We start from the raw sequence: 21,013 nt of genomic DNA on the forward strand, positions 1-21,013 counted from the left end.
CAGAAACACGGGTATGGTGTTTAGGGAAAACAAACGAAAATGCATGTTTAATGAAAAGATAAAACAGGAATAATGCTTAAAATTCTAAATAATCCAACAGGTCTGATTAAACTTTTACATTTCTAGTTGATCCATAGGTCTCCAAGCTGATCAGAGCTGACTAAATCACTTGAATTTCAGACCATGCAGGTATTTATATGTATTGTATTAGGAAGTGATATAGCATTTTCTATACTATCGTAAAGATGGGTTGATGGAAATCTGAGAGATGTCTGAGATGAATTCAGAGATTGCTATTGTCACTATCTAGATACAAACAAAGTAAGAAATTTTATTTTCAACTTACGTTGTTTCAATGTACTAAACTGGGGGTCACTGCTGATAATGTCAGCCACAGTTTGAGATGGTGTGGGCAATACTCTATCCACAACATGAATAACACCATTCCTAGCATAATTGTTGGCTTTGACAATTCTTCCACAGTTAGCTGTGACAATCTGATGAGAAAAAATATTCTATGTACTCAGTTCAAGAATGTAATTTTATTTTGACCCTTGCACTATTGTCAGCTCCACACCTATGAACTATATTGGTGTAATATTGGCATATAAGAAATAATAGGATTTTGGAAAACCTATTACAAACCCTCAACAGTTGGGTAACAGTGTCTTATTATTAAACATTTTACGTTCATAAGCCAACTATTCAGACATCACTTAGAGTACTGTGTATGATTGTGCTTTCCTTATCTAAAAACAGAAGATATTTAATTATTTGAAAGCTACAGTTCAGAGGAAGCCTATAAAGATGATTCTGTATGGATGGAAAGTTACTTTATGACAGTGGTTTCCAAAATTTTCTCACTAATAACACCCTAACTAGTTTACCTCAATCTGCATAATACCACTGTATCCACATGTAATATACATTTGTTTTTTTTTCTGAATTCTTCTTCTTTTGACAAAACTCACACAACTACCCCAGTAACTTGCTGCAACACAGTTTGGAAAACACTTGTCTTATGAACCAGAATAAGTTAATAAACTTTCTTACTCTATTTTCACCTGAGAAATAAAGGGTAACAGGTGTTTTTATTGTAATTTACATGATTATCTTGGAGATTATGATAAAGGCTTTTATTTTCAATTCTAAAGACGAGAGGACAATTAATTTGAAATAAAAGAAAGCCAAGACTCAAATTAGTAGTTTTCTACATTGTGACTAGTTCACAGAATCAGTTGTCATCAACATTAGTGGAAACTGGCAGCTTGCAAGGTTTAACCCCTACCACTACAGGTTACAGGTCATGTCATAACGTTTTCTGACTTGCATTCAAAATTTTATTGGAATACTATTTTATAAACTTATGTCAATAAGTTTGGTATCAAACTGCAGATTATGATTAAACTTTCAGAAACACACATCGTTCAGTTTCTTAGTTTAAAATAAATATTAAACAAACACTTAAACCTTGAAGTTAGTGGCACATGGTGGGTTAACCTTTTTGCTATAAGCTTGGCATAATATACACAAGTTCGTCTGCACATCTGCACATGTTAAGTACTCGCATCACAACTTCTGATATACCATGTGCAGCTTCACAAATTTGGTATACCTTTAGGAAAGATTAAATTTTTGTGTACAAAAAAAAATCAGATTCTTTTGACATAACACTTTTACTAAAGATTTGTTTGTGAAAATAGTAATTTTCATCACTAGTCTGAATGCAAAGTGATTTCATGTCATAATTAAAAACTATTCTCTGTCTCAGAAATCTCATATATTATTTGCATAATCTCTAAAACTTCTTAGGTACATTTCAAATGTTTGTTTTCAGTAATACTTCATATTTTATGTTATTTTTTATACTCTAACTATATGGGGTCTGTCACTTGATCAACCATGCAATCAACAAAGAAAAATTACAAAATAAATATAAATTATGCTTTTTTCATCTTGGAATGACAATATACTAAATGACATGAAAATACAAGTGTTTAATTTAAATAGCTTAACTTTCATAACAAAATATATTTACACACATATATAGTTATTATATTGACTTTCCTTTCATACTAACCTAATGCTACATAACTTGCATTAACACAGTGTAGGTGCAGTCATGTTATGTATCCTATAATATAAAACTGACCTTTAGTCTTCCCAGTCTCGACTGTCTTTTAGTGGACTAGTATTTTGTAATATACAGTCTCATTTCAATTATTACACATTATATATATTTGTATATTGATTATTACTATTTAGAAATAAATTATTATACTTATTTTACTTGAAATATAGAACAGTAAATCAAATAGTATCACAAACAATTATCTCTTCTTGCTATGACCTTTGTACTCTGCTGCAGACATAGGTTGCCAAGCCTTTTAAAATTTTTACATGGAAGATATAAAACAATTTTTTTAGGTATTTTATTAATCATGTATCTAATTAAACACACTTGCTCACTTCTTTCTATTTTTGAAAGAGTCCCTTATATAAACTTACTTGTGTATATGACTTGTAAATAACCATTCAAAACCTCAGAATGTCCTTCCTGCAGTTTCCTCAGCCATTTACATGTGTTAAGATGGCATCTAATTCTTCAGAAACAAGATTTCAAGGAGGTACGTTGAGTCTTTAGTCTACTCACAATTTCATATTTTTGAGACCAAAATACTGTTTAGTTATTGGACTTGATAAAGTATGATGGCATTTTGTGATATACCAATAGAATAATTTAATTTTTGTTATTGTAAAATGTATATATAAAATCTTTAAAACAAATTATTTCGTTTCACATCCTCCATGCATGAAATTTAAGGCTTTTGCAAGCTACTACAAGCAGCAACCAAGTACAAAAGTCATAACAAAAACAGATAATTCATTTACTGTTCTATGTTTTAAGAAAAGTAAGTGTAAGAACATGTTTGGAACTAGTAATAATCCACACACACATACAATAAATAAATTAATTGTATTTTACAAAATACCAGTCCAATAAAACACAACCAAGACAGGTTACTTTGTAAAAACTAAAGATCAGGTTTAAGTTATTGGATATGTGCATGTAAGCTGCACATATATAATGTTATGAGACTTTAGCGATTTAGGCTAAACATTTTTGTTTTTGTGTTGTAATTTGTAGTCATTCTTGAACAAAAATCATAATTTATACTTATTTCCTAATTCTTTATGGTGGTTACAATGATAGTCAAATTTAAAGACCTATTATGAGGACAGAGAAAATAACAGATAAAATATAAAGTTTTACTCAAAACGAATGCTTTACACATATGTTACACAAACAATGTTTGAGAATTTTGGGATACAGAATAGTTTTTAATCAAAACAAAAATCATTTCATACTTAGACTAGTTACAAAACAGACTCAATGTTTTCACAAACAAATATTTAGTAAAAATACTTCATTAAAAAATCTGAAACTTGTGTAAAAAACTAAGAATCATTACTAAAAAATCTACCAAATATTGTAAAGAAGTACATTCAGCATTAAAAACTATAGTACAAATACTTACACATACAAATGTATATACAAATGCATGTATTTTATATTGAGCCCATCACAAAAGGGTTAAAGAGAGGAATAGTTAATTTCCCAAAAAATAAATGATGGATTTGGTTTTATTCATTATTGGGCAAGTAGGGAAAGACAGCCTCGAGTACCCAAATGGTCCTTTATAATCGATATTACATTATGTAAGTAAATTTAACAAATAATTCTAACACGATTTATGACAAAACAAAATATAGTTATAATAAAACATACCTGACAGTAACTTAAATATATTTACCTTTTCTGGGGCATTATAAATGTTTATACGAATCCCTGAGTTTCCCCTGAGTGATGGGAGAACTAATTCATCCTTTAAATCACCAGTTTTCAGATATCCTTTAGTTATATGTCCAGTCAAAATGTTTTCAAGATCAGTTGATCTATAGATTCTTCCACTGGGTATTTCATTCTAGAGGAAAAGAAAAATTCATATAATTGATAAGACAAAATATCATGCAAAAATATGCACCCAAATAAAACACTTCACTGTAGTCAAAATAATACAATCATGTGTAATAAGCAATAAAATTATTTTGTCTTATTACTGTAAACAGATGAATAGTAAATGTGAAATGCAAAAAAATTTCCAAATGTAAGGGTAATTATGAATGTGAGATATACACAATTAAACATGAAAATGTTAAAAATCTTAAGAAAATAAAAGTTTTTAAAATATATCATATTTAGTGTTTAGACCTTTGTTCATTGATTATTGAAGTAAGGAAAAAACATTAAGATATTAATTAGGTTTTATGTATTAATTAGATCACATCTAATGTTTTATACAAAATGTGAATGCTCAAATTCCTTTCTTGTAGACATCTCCATAATAAGAAAACTGTCTTAACACAACTATATGTATTGTATGTGAATAAAGTGCTTATAAAAGCAGCACATCATTAGGATGGTCAAACTTTGAGACCTTCTATAGTTAGGGCAAAGAATATAAAAATATACATACTTGGGCTTTTGAGGATGTAATTCTGTGGTATAATTTCAACATGTAAAGCAGTGGTAGTCTAGGTGTTAGTAAAGATGCAGTGTACCATGTAAAGTTATAATTTTCCTTTACTGAAACTATTTCTGATAGGTACTTACTGTAATAGATTTACCGTTATTCATTTATTTTGGTGTCTGTGTTTGTTTCAGTTTGATGCATGCAACATTTGTTGTTGGATGTGAATTGTGCAAGTCCCATTTGTTATCTAAATTTTTAAAAGATTCTCAAGAGTAAGAATCAACAGTATATGTTTTATGAAAATACTACTGTATCCTTCAGTACTGTTGAACATATAAGAATCTTACTAATGAGTATAAAAGATACCTATTGCAAGACTTGGAGACAGTAATAGAATAATGTTGGTCTACTACACTAAGTATACTATAAAACTTGGAAGATAAAATTGTGATTAATTTATTAATCAGAAAACTACAGATACTTGACCAGAAATTTATAACGATTTCACACATTATGAACTGTTCAACTGCAGAGAATTTACTTTGGAAGTTAGTATTTCTATAAAGCCATCACATAATTTCATGAAGAAAAATTCATGTTTGAAGAACAGAGCTAGCTAGCATTCCCATCACATGAAGTGTATCAACACAGTAATTTTCTCCTCACAGACATCAATCATTGATAAAATATTTGGTTCCAGACCAGAGAGAAGACTGAATGTTGTTTGAGAGTTTGTAAAGTTTTTTGTATATAAATAATTATTTGTAATAACTAACAATAATAACTTATTATAAATTGTATTGTTTTTTTGTTTTTGTTTATATATTAAAATATATTTGTGTTAAGAAAGAAAACTGCATCAATCCTGTTGGCAAATATCATAAATTTCATATATAGACATTCAATTAACTTTTAAATTAAAATTTCTGCCTATTTGAAATTGTAATATAATAACATATGTTACATAATAAATCAGAGACTCATCCACCTCAATTATAATACATAACATTACCTCCATTCTCATAAATAGTTATTAGCATTCAGTGCTGTCCTCTATATACAAAAATATTTTTTGCATGCCACGGGTCATGAAGTTCCCACTCATCTTTGAGTTGACTGATTCAAATCATCATGCAATAACCTTCCACAAATATGACTGCAACACACTTTTGATATGTGTGTGTATCCTTTTATTCAATTCCACCAAACTATTACTTCAAAGTTTGGCAGAAAATGGAAGCACTAGTTTTCATTTGGGAGGAAGGGTGGGAAGTGTGAGAAAAGGTAAGTACCTGTTGGAAGTACATTTTCAGTACAGGAAAATTATAAAATTTCAATATAATAAATTACCTTCTCTCAGATATATAGCTAGAATTCCACATTGAAAAGGAGTCGGTTCCAGTGTGAGAGAAAGAAGCATCCTTCACAAATGTCAGGAAAACACCTTCAAAGAGTAGATCCTTGTACTAGATGATCATACATGGGAAACAGTGCCACTTCTATCTCAGGTATACTCATTGTCCATTGGGAGAGAGAGAACTGTGGAAGAATAGGGATCTGAACAATAAAGTATTAATTAAACTTTATCCTTGAAAACATAAAAGTAAACAAAATGAAAAGGATGTGTCCTCAGGTGTAGAGCTGCTAGGGCATGACGGATTGTACACAGCAAGTCAACTACATCCAAAACTCATGGATACTGAAAATCGACATCCATAGGAGTAGAATGAGGACCATAATGTTGGTAAGTCAACTGCAATACAAAACTCATCCACCAGGTACCAACATCTATGTTAAGATAAGAAAGAAAATCACTGTTTTCAGCTCAAGCTAACAACACAGAAGAGAATCTCATTCCCTTGATCCATGTATGGGACACATGATAATAACGTCAGCAGTAACTCAGATTAATAAGAACACTGAAGGATAGTGGAAGGGGAAGAATCACAGTAATCTGGAGTACTTCCAACTGTGACCCACAACATTAATGGAGTAACAAGAATATAAATGATGAGGGAACAGATATCTCCAACATGTATGAAGATTTATGTTGATTGGTTCAGTTCTAAATCCAAAACCGAGTCACTGGGAATCAACATCCATGTGAGGGTAGGTTGAGGGATCCAAATTGAAGAGATGAACTGCAGCTTTGAAAGCACATGCAATTTGTTAATAGAGGATATTTTGTCATCCACACCAGAAGAACACCATTGCCCTACTCTCAACTGAATGGTTTCATGATCATTTATTTCAATATTCTAAATATTTGTATTTCATTATTCAGGAAGATGCCTCTACAATCTGCCACTGGAAAGTGGTAAGGATTATCCAAAACCACTAGAAGAAAAGAGGGGGCACAGTAAATAGTCCAAAGAACAACACCTGAGACAATGGGTGGCCACAAAACCTTATTTTGAAAAGCAGGCTATACAGATTTATTCAATAAAAAGGTATGGCAGGAATATGTAGCAATTCTTATCTGCTTTACCCATGTACAGTTACGACAAAAAGTGTTCGTACCCCTGTGTCCTGAGTGTTTTTTTGCTCATAATTCAAAAAGTATGACGAATAGGCTAACAGAAGTGTAGTATATAGTAAATATACTACTAATACACATCTACAAAATTTTTGTATGTAAATTAAACGACAAATAAACTGTTTATAAACAAATTACCAAAAATAGGAGGAGCAGAAAGTGTTCGTACAGTTCAGAACGTGTAAAAAAACTGATATTCCCATAACAATTTTGTTTAGTTTGGCAAATGAACTACATTATACCATTCCAGAATTAGACACTGGGTTCATAATTATTGAAATTTAGCTAACAAAAAATGTAATTCCGGCAATTTAGTGCCATATCCGTCATTATCTGCTTGGTCATCATGGCGAACAGGAAACAACTGTCCAGTGATTTAAAAAACCAAATTATTGTAAAATACAAGTCTCATGTCTCTCTTTCTGATATTGCTACACAACTTAATGTGCCGAAATCTACTGTTCAAAGCATAATTGCCAAGTTTAAGCTTACAGGATCAACTGCTAACCTCCCTCATTCCAGACGCCCCACCAAAATTACAGAGAGAACCAACAGAAAGGTTCTCAGAGAAGTTAGTAGGAACCCGCGTTTGACACATAATGACATACAGAAACTGGGAAGGAAAACTGTGGTTGAAGAAAGCACCTCTACGGTTACGAACATGTTACGTTCTTCTGGGTTCAAATTATGCTGTCCATATAGAACTCCATATTTAAAGCCTATTCATTTAGAAGCACGATTGAGGTATGCAAGAAAGCATGTAGATAAACCCTTTACCTATTGGAAGAGTATTTTTTGGTCAGACGAGATTAAACTCGAGCTTTTCGGCCACAATGATGTTTGCTATATTTTCTATAAGGGGGGAACGAAATCTTCCGAAGAACACCGTCCCTACAGTTAAACACAGAGGTGACTCAATCATCCTATGGGGTTCCTTCAGCTCTTCTGGTATAAGCAGCCTTCACTGCATCAACAGAATCATGAAAAAAAGAGTACTTTAATATATTAGGCACTTATATCAAGAATGATGCTCGGAACTTGTGACTTGGGCGTCGTTGGATCCTCCAGCATGACAATGACCCTAAGCACACATCGAAATATGTACAATTCTGGTTGCAGAGGAACCATATAAGCGTTCTGGAGTGGCCATCGCTATCACCCGATCTCAACTCAATTTAAAACGTTTGGCATGAGTTGAAGACCAGGGTTCCTCAGCGTCATCCGAAAAAAACTTGCAAGAGTTGGAGGCCTCTTGTAAAGAAGAATGGAAGAAAATATCAGTCGAGGACTGTCAAACGATCATGGAGGGCTATGAGGAGAAATTATGCCAAGTAATTCATCTAGAATGCTACACGACTGACCATTAAAGTAGACGCACAAACACTTTCTGCCCCTCCCATGTTTGGTTATTTGTTTATAAACAGTTTATTTGTCGTTCAATTTACATGAAAATTTATGTAGATGTGTGTTAGTATAATATTTATAATATACTATACTTTCATTATCCCTAATCATGATATTTTAAGTTATGAGGAAAACTACCCACGACGCAGGGGTAAGAACACTTTCTGTCGTAACTGTAGTCCACGGGCAGGTACGGTCCACAAAGAGTAAACTAATGAAGCAAACATACGACAGGAATAAACATACAAGTGATCTTGTGAAATTCCCATCTAAGAAGTGTGTTTTTTTGGCCATGAAAATCATAATATATGTAAGTTGACATGGTCTTACAGTGACGAAGAGAAATGGAGATTGTTGCATGAGATGTAATCCTAATGTTTGACAGAAAAATACCTCCAACACATAACAGAGTAGACATATAGGGAAGAGAGAAGGTGCATGATCACAGTGAAGACACCAGGAAGTAAGGATAGGAAGAAAAGGAATAAAAGGCCAACTGAATCACAATAAAAACCCAATGGCTACAGGAGGAAGGAATAAAGACAAATCACAGAAACAAGTGGAATAAGGAAAGGAAACTATAGAAAATGGATTCAATGGAAAAAAGCCATGAAATCAATGAAGCAACTCATCATACATACTGATCAAAGAAGTTCATTTGTATTCCACCAAGAGCAAAGGTGAAAGACAGTAGGAAAACAGACATTCTAAACTGTATTTTGGTTATTCACATGTCATATGTGAAATAAATGTATACAAGGGTCTGTTTCCGAAAATAAAAAGAGGTGAACAGGGCTACTATGTTTGATTCAGTATATAAACCATATCTTAGCAAAATAAGATATGAGGTTCTTAATTTATCTTCTAGATTATTAATATTGGTAATTTGAGTTCCTAATTAGTACAAAACTATAGACGTCATAAACATCTAATTTTAAAAAGTGCTGTATTCAACATACCATGTGACTCATTGAAATATATATTTAGGTTCTTTTAAACTAAGAAATTAACTCAAATACTAAACCTTGAATTACAATCTACAATTTGATTTCAAATTTACTGACACAAATTAACAAAATTCAAACAAATTTTGAATTCAAGTCAAACACTATGACATGATTTTTGACTCAACTGTTTTCTCTTGAAAAAAGAGAGAGCACACTGATTGAAGTGTTTAAGATTGTAAAAGGAATTTATAATGTTGATGAATCAACATTTTTCATACTTAACAGCAAGAATTATAGAACTAGGAACACAAATATAGCTTCAGATAAGGTAGAAGCCATTTTCAGCTAAGACAATTTTATTTTTCAAATAGAGTGGTTGGCCTATGTAATGAGTTCCTTTTAGATATTGTGGAGGCAGTGAATTTGAGTAAGTTTAAAAGAAAGTCTGATAGATATATAAATAATAAGGGTTGGCTGAAATTTGTTTTCTTATTTAAACGATTTAGTTGGATTTAGAGAATGGGATAGCCAAGCTGGACCAACAGTTCCCTTTTGTCCCTAAACATTATGCTATGTTGTTACAACAATATAACATATTATCTTTCCAATGTGAGCAGACCACAAGTCAAAATATGTGGACCCCCTAAACTCAAAGTGATGCCCAACAAAAGGTCAGCTCATTGGAAGATCAATCTCCTGATGAAACAAAGTCAAAAATCTTCCAATGAAGTACTGCTACCTGAAACCTGTGTATATGTGCTGATAGAACATAAGAGGTCTGTTCAAAAAATACGCGGACTGTTTGAATTAAGCGGCTCCAGTTGGTTCCAGGGGAATCCGCTTGGTGTCGCTAGGTTCGCACAGATCAGCTGATTACCACGCCATTTCCCGATTGCAGATATCTTCATTTATGTATTAGCTACGCGGTTTTAAGTGAAGTGCGATTTTTTCGTTTGGCAGATTTCAGAATGAATGACCTGAAGGAGCAACGACTTCCTGTAAAGTTTTGTGTTACACTTGGAAAATCTGCGACTGAAACTTTTGCTATGCTTAACACGGCTTACGGTGATGTTGCTATAAAGTGTACGGCATGTTTCAAGTGGCATGAACGTTTTAAGGATGGTCGACAGTCCATTGAAGATGATGAGCGTCCTGGACGTCCTTCCACGTCAACTGACGACCCACACGTCGACAAAATCAACACCCTGGTATGGGCAAATCGACGTCTGACTGTCAGGGAGCTTGCTGAAGAGTGTGGGATATCAGTTGGATCTTGTTACGAGATTTTGACCGAAAAATTGAAGATGCACCGCGTTGCTGCGAAATTTGTGCCACGCCTGATGACGGACGAACAAAAAGCCCATCGCGTCCAGGTTTGTCAGGAACTGCTTGATCGTTCAGAAGAAGATGAAAACTTCTTGTCAAGGATCATAACAGGTGATGAATCATGGGTTTATGGTTATGACATTGAAACGAAGGTGCAATCGTCCCAGTGGATGGGTGAAACATCCCCCAGACCCAAAAAAGCTCGCCAAGTTCGATCCAAGATCAAGGTGATGCTGACAGTTTTATTCGATGCTAAGGGTGTTGTTCACCACGAGTACCTCCCCGAAGGCTCCACAGAGAACCAGACTTACTACACTGAAGTCCTGAAACGTCTGAGGGACGCCATCCGTCGCAAAAGGCCAGAAATGTGGAGGAGTGGCGACAACGCTCCAGCCCATTCAGCCCTCAGAACTCGTGAGTTTTTGGCCAAACACTCGATCACTGTTCTTCCTCACCCCCCCCCCTACTCACCTGACCTTGCTCCTTGCGATTTTGTCTTGTTCCCCAAACTCAAAAAAACCCTTGAAAGGAAGAAGATTTGAGACGATTCCCGAGATTAAGGCAAATGCGACGAAGGAGCTGGAGGACATTACAAAAGAAGCATACCAGGACTGTTTCAACAAGTGGAAACACCGTTGGGATAAGTGTGTGCGTTGGGGAGGATAGTACTTTGAAGGGGTCCCAGAACTGCAACTTCTAAATAAAGTACATTTTGTTTTATGACGTCAGTCCGCGTATTTTTTTTAACAGACCTCGTATAACCTCTAAAGTGGTAATATAAAATTCATAATGCAAAATGAATTACCAAACAACTGTTTTGGTAGAAACAAATAAAAAGTATTTGTAATAAAGTAGTAAGTTCTATAACCAAGTAAGAATATGAAATAATTCCACTTTAAAATAACACAACAAATTACAACTATCACTACTGTATAATAAAGAATAAACTTATTGATAGAAATTAATACAATCGTAGTCAGTCTTATGGGCCTCTTTTGCAACTGGTTGTTCCACATTTGATATTGCCTCTTCTCTCTTATTTGATCACCTCCTCCCATCAGAAATAGATCACTGGATGATGTATATTCTCAGTTACACCTTGGTACTGGTACCTGTTTTTTAATCTACATTGCACAACATTCAAGTTTTAAATTCAGCACTGTATTGATCCAATGGAATCCATCTCACATTTTTTAAATGTCCTGTTTATTCTTTTGTGTGAGTAGTCTCATCCAAACAATGTGCTAAAATCTATCACAAATTATTCCTACATTACTAATTGTGATTAATTTTTCATCAAAGTATCAAAAGTTGATATTGGTTCCATCTCATCTTCTTAGCCCTTTTGCAATGGCTCAGTACAAAATATAAAAGTTTGCATGCACATTTGCATAGATTAAATATTTATACAATAAGGTTTTTAATGCTGTATGTGTATCTTCAAAGTTTTAGTAATGATTCCAAGTCTTCTATACAGAGAAAATAAGATTTATTAATGAAGTAATATTACCAAATATTTGTTTGTAAAAATAGTCTGTTTTATTACTAGTCTAAGTGGAAAGTTATTTTCACATTATCATTAAAAACTATTCTTTGTTCCATAAATCTCAAATATTATTTATGTAATCTCTAAAACCTCCTAAATACATTTAAAATGTTTGTTTTCAGTGAAATTTTATATTTTGGCTGTTATTTATTCTACTTTAACTATAGGGAATCTTGTCATTCAACATTTTAAGATCAAGGTTAAGTGTTAGAAAATAATGCTTACATTAACAGCATCTTCTTCGTAGTCTATCAGTGCCTCATTAGATGGACAAAAAATAGTGAAATTGTCTTCTCTTAATTTTGGCTCCAGCCCAGTTCTTACAGCAAGCTCCACAAAACGTGTTGTTTCAAGATCAGTCATAGTTTCTATCAAATCTTTTAAGTCCACTAGAAAAAAAATACAACATCCAGCACATTAACTATATGAGGAATAGCCTATTTTAATCACCAAATAACAAAACTGCTGGACTGCTTATTCAACAGTGTTTGAATTGATCTTGAATAACGTTTTTTTAAATTGAGTGAGAAGCAAGCATGATAGAAATGTATGGATAAAATATTAAACAAAATTCTTCCTTTTTGGAATTCAAACAAGTATTGATACATGTAAGTAAATATTGTAGTAACTTCTAATGACTAACAAAACAACAAAATTATTATCCAACCTCCAGATGTTTGTTGTTATAGTTCTAACAATACATGGCATTATACATTTAATATGATATCATAAACTATAAATCCGTCACTACAGTTATTTTTTGTACAGACAGATGAAAATTGTGGGGTTAAGCAAAGCTAAGCTTTTATTAGATATATTGATAGCAGCTCCATCAATGAATATTGGGATGCATCTTCTGTCAATGGCCATATGTTTAAGATGGCTGATTTCACTAAGAAGGTGAACATCATTGGATGCAACGTTCTGTAAGTTACAGTATGGAACACACCATACTTATTTCTGAAAATAAAGGTAACAGTCAATATGTGGTGGTACAGTGATTGTAGAAGGCTTTTGAAAAATCAACATTTGTAGGGAAAAAATAGGATTTTCTTGTTAGCAAAGCATCTAAAGATATGAGATGGTTATTTTGATGCTACCATGTGAATTATTTAACCTATGTAAAAATTCTTTAATTTAATTTTACTGTGACTCCACACTACAAACCTACTGTCTTAAGTCAAACAAATTTTGGGTTTAAGTGATAATCTGGTGAAAACATTGCAATATTCTTATGGATCGTTTTGAAACCAGATTAGTTGGCAAAAGAGATCCCACAGTCATACAAGTTTTGCCAAACAAGAGCAACAAGTAACCTTCTCAAATAAAGTCTTTCACCAGGCATTATTCTCACTAACTCAAAAATATTATACAATATATGTGAAAAGAGGGAATATGACATATGCTGGACTGCACTCCAATGACATATGGAAGAAAATGTAGAAAGAAGTAACAGGGGATTAACTAACCATGCATAACTAGCACAAGAATAAGATAGTTCAGATCTTTTCAAACCATGTTATCACCACAGTATATGCACAATGCACATAAAAATGCACAAAAGCAATACAAATGTTAAAAACTTTGATGAACAAGACATCTATTTCTAAACTTGCATAAACACCTGGAATATTTCATAAACCAAAGCTGTATACAGTGTATTTCTTTAATCAATCTCCCTTTTTCTCAAGATAGAGCATGCAAACATTTGTCTAGAATTCCTCATTAACTTGTTAGGCCAATTATTTTTGTTTTTCTATATGTTCACATACACAAAAACAAAACTATGTTATGATAACCCATACTCAACTGTTCTCCTATCTGAACACTAGTAACCATTGTAACACTTTTATTGGATGTTACAAGAAATCCAATATGGTATTTTTATTATATGAAATACATAACCATTTCGTGCAGAAAGTAATCTTGATCTACATCCAGAAACTTGTTTCTTGTTATCCCAAATATTCTTGATCAACATGCTAGAGAAACAATCCTAACTGGATTCAAAAGTTTCCTATTAATTTCCTTTAGTTGGTTAAATGATGTATAGCAATTGCCAGTTACTTGCCTCCTAAACTTGTAACAACTAATGGAAACTCAAGAAGGTTAAACTTCCTTACTTTCTTGCTCGATTTCATAAAAAAGGCTCAAAGCAACTGGGAAAAAACAATTATAAAAACTATAATTATAGATACTTACTCATTTAAGAAAAACAAAAAGTACAGAATTTACACATGCACTCATATACACAGTAGCAGCATCTTAGTATCCATGTCACACAATATATAGAAGTTAAAACAAAAACTTGGGACTGATCTTTTGCAGTTTCATAAAGTAGTGAATTTTGATGTGCCATTTCAGAATAGATAAAAAATATTTCAATAACTGATGGAGAAAAGAAGTATCATTCAAAGTGCATGTTCATATAAATCCTTCTGATGACCTAGAAAATATAATATTTCATTGTAGAAAAGATCAAAAACAAATAAGTGCAGTTTCATACAAATTTCAAAACCTTAGATAAATACAGGTTATTGAAAAATATGTACGTGCACACATGTTTGTGAATTATTTAAACACTTTAAATACAGCCAACAGTCTTTAAATGATGCACTTGATACATTTATAAATATAGAAATAATTATTCCAAAATAAAAATTCATCAAACATCATCAATATAAAGATATACTTAGTTTTTGTATATACAACTATTATATTTCTTTTAATGAAGAAGTGGATAAACAAACAGTGGATATTCCAGTTCCTGCTAATTTCTCTTCAAATATGCCCAACTTTTATCTGGTAATGGAAAGAAACTAAAATCATTAGCCAAGGAATAGAAAAACGACAAAGGGAAGCAATAAAGGATGCTTCTACCTAGAAAAGAACTTAAACATCACAGTGGGAGTCTACAAGTAGATGAAAGTGGCTGAAAGCCCTGTAAAATGACATCAAATCACTGATTTGTCACATAGTGGTCAATAGATGACAACTGTGGACCAGTCAAGGTGTGGAAGAGCAAAGCAACCAGGACTTAATCCAGGAAAATTTGTATAAATGCCCTTAAAGTACCACAGTGTCATACATTAGACAGTCATTTGTGTACTCATTAAGATATACTGTTTAAATAGTGTACATGTATTATTAATCTTTGTCGTACATTAGTACACTCTATAATATCTCAATAAACAGTCCTTTTCATGACTAACTCAATCCACACCTGATAAATCTATTAATCACTTCAACCTCCCACCAACATCATGGCCTGCTTAAAAGGAAAAAAAAAACAACTGAGACTCACTTCCCACTCACAAAGAAAGCTGCTGTCTACAGAGAATGCCTTTGTCTTGTAACCCAGCCAAAGACAACTTATCAACTGACAAAAATTCATCAGTAGAGGATGACATCAACTCAGTGGACATGAGCATCTCAATGGTCCCTACTAGTTCAAACACATCTCCCAGCCAGTTTACAAGTAAAAACAAGAAAACCCAACAATGCTGAACAATCCCACCAGTTCCAACCAGCCAAACCAAGATAGTAACCAAAACTTCTGCCAGCTATATTAATTGAAGGTATACTTTCCACCCTATGGAAGCCTCAACTAGCAACTGAACTTCATAAACGTTTTCCAAACATGCAATTCACAAACATCTGACAATTTTCCCATGGAAAAGAGTCATCAAGTACACACAACTGAAGGGCTTCTAATATCTCCTACAGTCCTGGCACATTCAAAGAAGGTACCATTAACTCCAATGTCGGAACAAAAATACAGCTTCAGAAAACATTGTTGCAAAGTTAGTCTAGACATAACCTAAAAGGAACTAGAACAAAAAAATACAGTTAAGGTTTTCAGGCAGCAAATACTAACCACATAAATTCCATCAAGGCCAGATTAAGGGCTTTATTGGCCCTAGGCTTATATAGCCCCCCCCAGACAGAACCTCTACATGCAAAATGTTTATAGTCATGGCTTGAGGCCCCCTAATTAGTGTGAGACCCTGGGCTTTAGCCTGGTAAGCCCATGTATTAATCTAGGATTGAATTCCACCCACACTGAAGCACTAGTATCTCTCATTAGAATTATTTTAACACTCCTACGAAAAGTGGGGCCTAATAGGCCCCAGAGCAACTTGAAAGGTTATTAATATTTGGCTAATAAATTTGTATTTAAATGAAATTGCCATTTCATTTTATTTCATTTCATTAAATATCATTTAAATTTCATTTAAATACAAAATTATTAGCCTAATATTAATAACTTTTCAAGTTGCTCTGGGGCCTATTAGGCCCCACTTTTTCGTAGGAGTGTTAAATAATTCAAAACAAGCCAAGTAAGTTCGGCAATATAGAATATCCATTAGATATTTACATTTCAATGATAAAGCACCAAACAATTCCAGTTAGCCCATCTTCCAGTGCTTTAACTGCCAATGTTTTGGTCACACCCATGCAATCTGCACTGTGTTTGCTGTTCTGGAGAATATCAAATCACTGAATTCCCAAAATCCACACTTGACACCACAAGCAGCAAATGCAAAGATCAATATGCTGCATATTACAGGAATTTGAGCCAAGACCCTCAACATTACTATCACATCTCTACCACCTTCAAACCAGCACTTTCTAACTCTAGCACACAGATCACAACCCATCCTGACCAGACAGGAACTACAAACAATTCCTCAAACACAGGACCAACCTACATCTTGCTCAACCTCTTCATACACCTCTCTCATAAACCACCTGGCTCAACCAAACAAGCCTCAATAAACTTCACAGACATTGCCCATTTTTACCCAAACGATCTAGTTGACTTCATAGTAGATGTCATAAATGCAGCTATTATTATTATAGAAAACAATTTCCCAACCTTCCTAACCATGCTGGGCTGTGGACTTTCACTAGATATCTTGGTTGACCTTCTAGCCAAATGAAACAAGGATCAAGTTTAAGAGTAAGTCTAACAACTTTTTCAATTTTATACATGTAAATATACAAGGAAGCATAAAATATCTGAATTACTTAACCTAGCTAATAAGATTAATCAATCAATTATTACAATTAATGAAACGTTACAAAATAAAAACTGATTAAGTTAACCCAACTTTAAAACATTTTCCAAACCTAAAGATCAACGAAACAAAAGAATAGCAGCACCATATAAGAATAACCTCTATATAACATTCATTAATCACAACGTTCTCACACATCTTGAACACATACTATGTTAGATCGATATCCCAACTCTACCTACCATAAAACTACTTGCAATATACATGCCCCTAGTTACTAACTTCTTAGAATCCATAATCCCTTTTTATCCAAATGTCATGATTCTCAGTAACCTAAATGCCTCTCCTCTAGTATTCCATGGCAACACAACAAAGATCACTGGCATAACCCTAAGTTATACAACTTTAATGAAGTAAACTGCACTAACTTTAATAACCAATTAGATCAGTTTTTCCAAATATTCAAATCAACAGTTAATAGCAATGATAAACTAGTATAATATTATACAGATATATTGAAAGCCTTAACTGAAATAATCAATGATATAGTACAAATAAAAACTTGAACCCTATCTCTTAATTCCTTGGCCCTAACATCCAGAATGCATAACCTAATTTTAACTAGATTCAGGCTTCATTGATACGATTTATAACAACCAAGGAACCATCCCTTAAAACCCAAATTAGTAAAACAAAAATGATATTAGAGAAACTTATGGGAAAACAACAAAACGAAATGTGGGGTAACTTTTGTAACACATTATATGATCTTAAAAGTAACCCATCATGTTTCTGGAAATCTTTAAAAGCCTTTGTAAAGAAAGCAGCAACATCATTATAAAAACATTAACACCTCCAGACTCATAAGAAACCAAATTATTCATAAATTATTTTTCCAATGCATTCACTACCTCCAACAGCAAAATCAATAACATCATCCATGACAATTATATTTTCCACATGCTCCCTACCATTATTCCAAATAACACTACCCACATCACTCTGAACAATACAGCTACATGTACACCCTTCATCACGTGGAAATCAAATTTCACCTTTAAAAAAAAAAAAAGTTCACTCGTAGAAGATAAAATCCCTGACATAATGTTTAATCAAGCTTTCCCCAAACTTTTAAAACACCTAAAAACAATATTCAACATCTCTTTTCTCAGGATATCCCCCCCAAAAAAACATAAGTCTTCAATAACAACACTAATTCAAGAAAGGGTAAAAAATCTAAAAATCCAAGTGTTTTCTATCCAATTATTCTCATAAATTGCAATCCAAAATTACTAGAAAAAATAACAACTAGATTGTTGTGTATGTTAGAATTCAACAATATTCTTTTCCAAATTCCAAATACATGCAGAAAAGAAACAGACAAAGCTCAGGTCACCTCATGAGATTAACTGAAACAATCTTTAACAGTTTTACTGAATACCAAGCTACAGTTGTCACCTTTCTAGACGTTCATAAAGCTTTCAACATAGTTATCTTATAAGTCTATATCTTAGGCCATTATGCTGAACTATCACTTTCATTACATGAATTTTGATTTTAACTTTTGCTGTTGTGCTTTGAGAAAATTAAAAAGCAATATCTCTCCACCATTCAATTTCACTGCAGGAGCTCCAAAAGGCTCAGTCCTCAGCCCTGCCTTATACACATTTTTTGTGAACAGCTTTCCTAACCTGTCATACTGCTCATGCACACTTTCCAATACAAGGATGACATAGCCATTTGGAGCACTTCCAGAGATCCAACACTAGCTGCTTCCAAACTGAAAAAGACAATGAATAAAATCACATTACACTAAACAATAGAGAATTAAACTCAACCCCAATAAAACTCAAGCCATAATATTCCATAGAAGCCTTAACAAAAAATACAAAAATTTAAAAGACATAAGTCTTAAACTCTGCGACTCAAATATCATACTTCTGAAATTTATCAAATTCCTAGGTATGACACAAAACCACAACCTCACATGGCATACACACATAAAAATATATACAAAAATCTTTCAGTAAGAATAGCATATCCACAAAAAATAAGCCACTACATACAGCTATAAAATGCATACAGTACCATATATCTATAAATCTTTCATCAAAATCTTAATTAAATATGGCTCTATTATTACCTGTAATGTGAAAGAAATTCAGTTTGCCAAACTAGATTAGCATATTGTCTCCTGTACCACACACCCTTGCACAACACAGAACACCACAATGAACTACCTCACACCAAAGACCATACTACTCAAGTTAGCCAAAATCTACTATAAAGCTAAAAACCATGACTCTCTAAGCACATTGTTTCTTCTATAGCAGCTATCCCACATACCTGGAGAAAATATATTTCACCTTACAACCTTATACAAAAGAAAGAATATTTCACTAGCCAACACTAAAACTACTTACTGTCTAACCATGTATGTGTATTTTTAGTATTTATTAAGTATTTTCATTGCACCACAACCATCATTTTGCACATTACCTTAGCACTGAATGGGACCAAATTAAAGTGGGTTTTCTCAAGATATTCCCATTTCCTCCCCCACAACAAATGTACTTGCATTTAGATCCACAGATCCACATCAGGCCCAGAAAAGGCCTGTTTGTTGGACTATTTGTTATTATTGCACTTTTTCTTATCACCTTTTCATCTGCTCAGTCTTGCCAGAAATCTTGTCTTCTTCATCTCACTCCAAGCCTATTTCACCTTATCATATTCATCAAAATCTTATTTATACCCATATCATCCAGCAGTTATACTTTCTTGATAGTAATATGATTAATGTCCAAACAAAAAAAAAATTTTGCAGGGTAAAGAATGATAAATCTTTGAACAACCCAGATTGTTACTTCTTGGCAGCCAACATTTTAAAGACAACTGTCAATTAGTCTCTACCTAAATTCCTATTAGGTATTTTGTACTCAAGATGCTCTAAAAAACATGTAGGTCCAAGAAGTCTTAATAAAAATAAAATAAAAACCTGATAATGTGAGTGCTTTTGAAAGGTGGACCTTTCTTCTGCAGGAGCAAAGTGGAAGTGGTAGTGTGATTGAAGGTGTTTAGTGGCGTCATAGGGGTCATCCAGTTTTCTGGGAATTGTTTATTTCTCTGTGTACTGTTTTATGCATCTCATTTCCAATGCAATGTAGCTGATGGCAAAAGTGTGTGTGAAAAGATGTCTGATATTTTATTTTTGAAATGGCTAAATGCATGTGTATTTTTTAAACAAATATGCTTAGATGATTAAGTAAAATAAAATAAAAATAACACCTGGAGAGTGATTGAGAAAGATATGTTATACTAATCAATTTAAACAAAAAATCAATTTTCATATTTCATTAAAAAAAATGAAGCTTAAAATTATTTTTCTGACAGAGAACTTCAGGAAATATATGTTTAAGACAACTGTCAAGCTGTAGTAGATTAAAATGTTTTCAAAATTCATGAAATATTTGAGTTTAAAGTGACAGGTAAATAACAAGAGGAATTATATTTGAAAGTTTAGTATTATTCTGATTCAAGATATTTTTCCCCAGAATGTTATTAGCCTTCTCAATTTACTTGTTAATGTCGGTATCTTTATACCCTTGTTGTAAGATGGTTTGTTTTAGATCCTTAGTGTGTTTTTTGTAGTCTGTTTCATCTGAGCACATTTTCTTTATTATAAGATCTTGACTGTA

The 21,013-nt window shown here is 33.0% G+C and overlaps 1 protein-coding gene across 2 annotated transcripts in view; it reads right to left on the reverse strand.

The window, feature by feature from the left end:
* LOC143230437 (transforming growth factor-beta-induced protein ig-h3-like) overlaps nucleotides 1–21,013 on the reverse strand; it is a 76,513-nt gene that overhangs the window by 33,599 nt on the left and 21,901 nt on the right. Inside the window, exons 3-6 of one of the 2 annotated variants that reach the window (XM_076463981.1) lie at nucleotides 19,007–19,095; nucleotides 12,520–12,683; nucleotides 3,816–3,986; nucleotides 347–497 (exon numbers count right to left, since the gene is read on the reverse strand). In XM_076463981.1, the coding sequence (XP_076320096.1) occupies nucleotides 347–497; nucleotides 3,816–3,986; nucleotides 12,520–12,683; nucleotides 19,007–19,095 (575 nt within the window). The remainder of the gene's footprint in view (nucleotides 1–346; nucleotides 498–3,815; nucleotides 3,987–12,519; nucleotides 12,684–19,006; nucleotides 19,096–21,013) is intronic. The other variant, XM_076463980.1, reaches the window with a different exon arrangement.

This window comes from Tachypleus tridentatus, chromosome 10 (assembly GCF_004210375.1).
Source record: "Tachypleus tridentatus isolate NWPU-2018 chromosome 10, ASM421037v1, whole genome shotgun sequence".
Taxonomy (NCBI): Eukaryota; Metazoa; Arthropoda; class Merostomata; order Xiphosura; family Limulidae; genus Tachypleus; species Tachypleus tridentatus.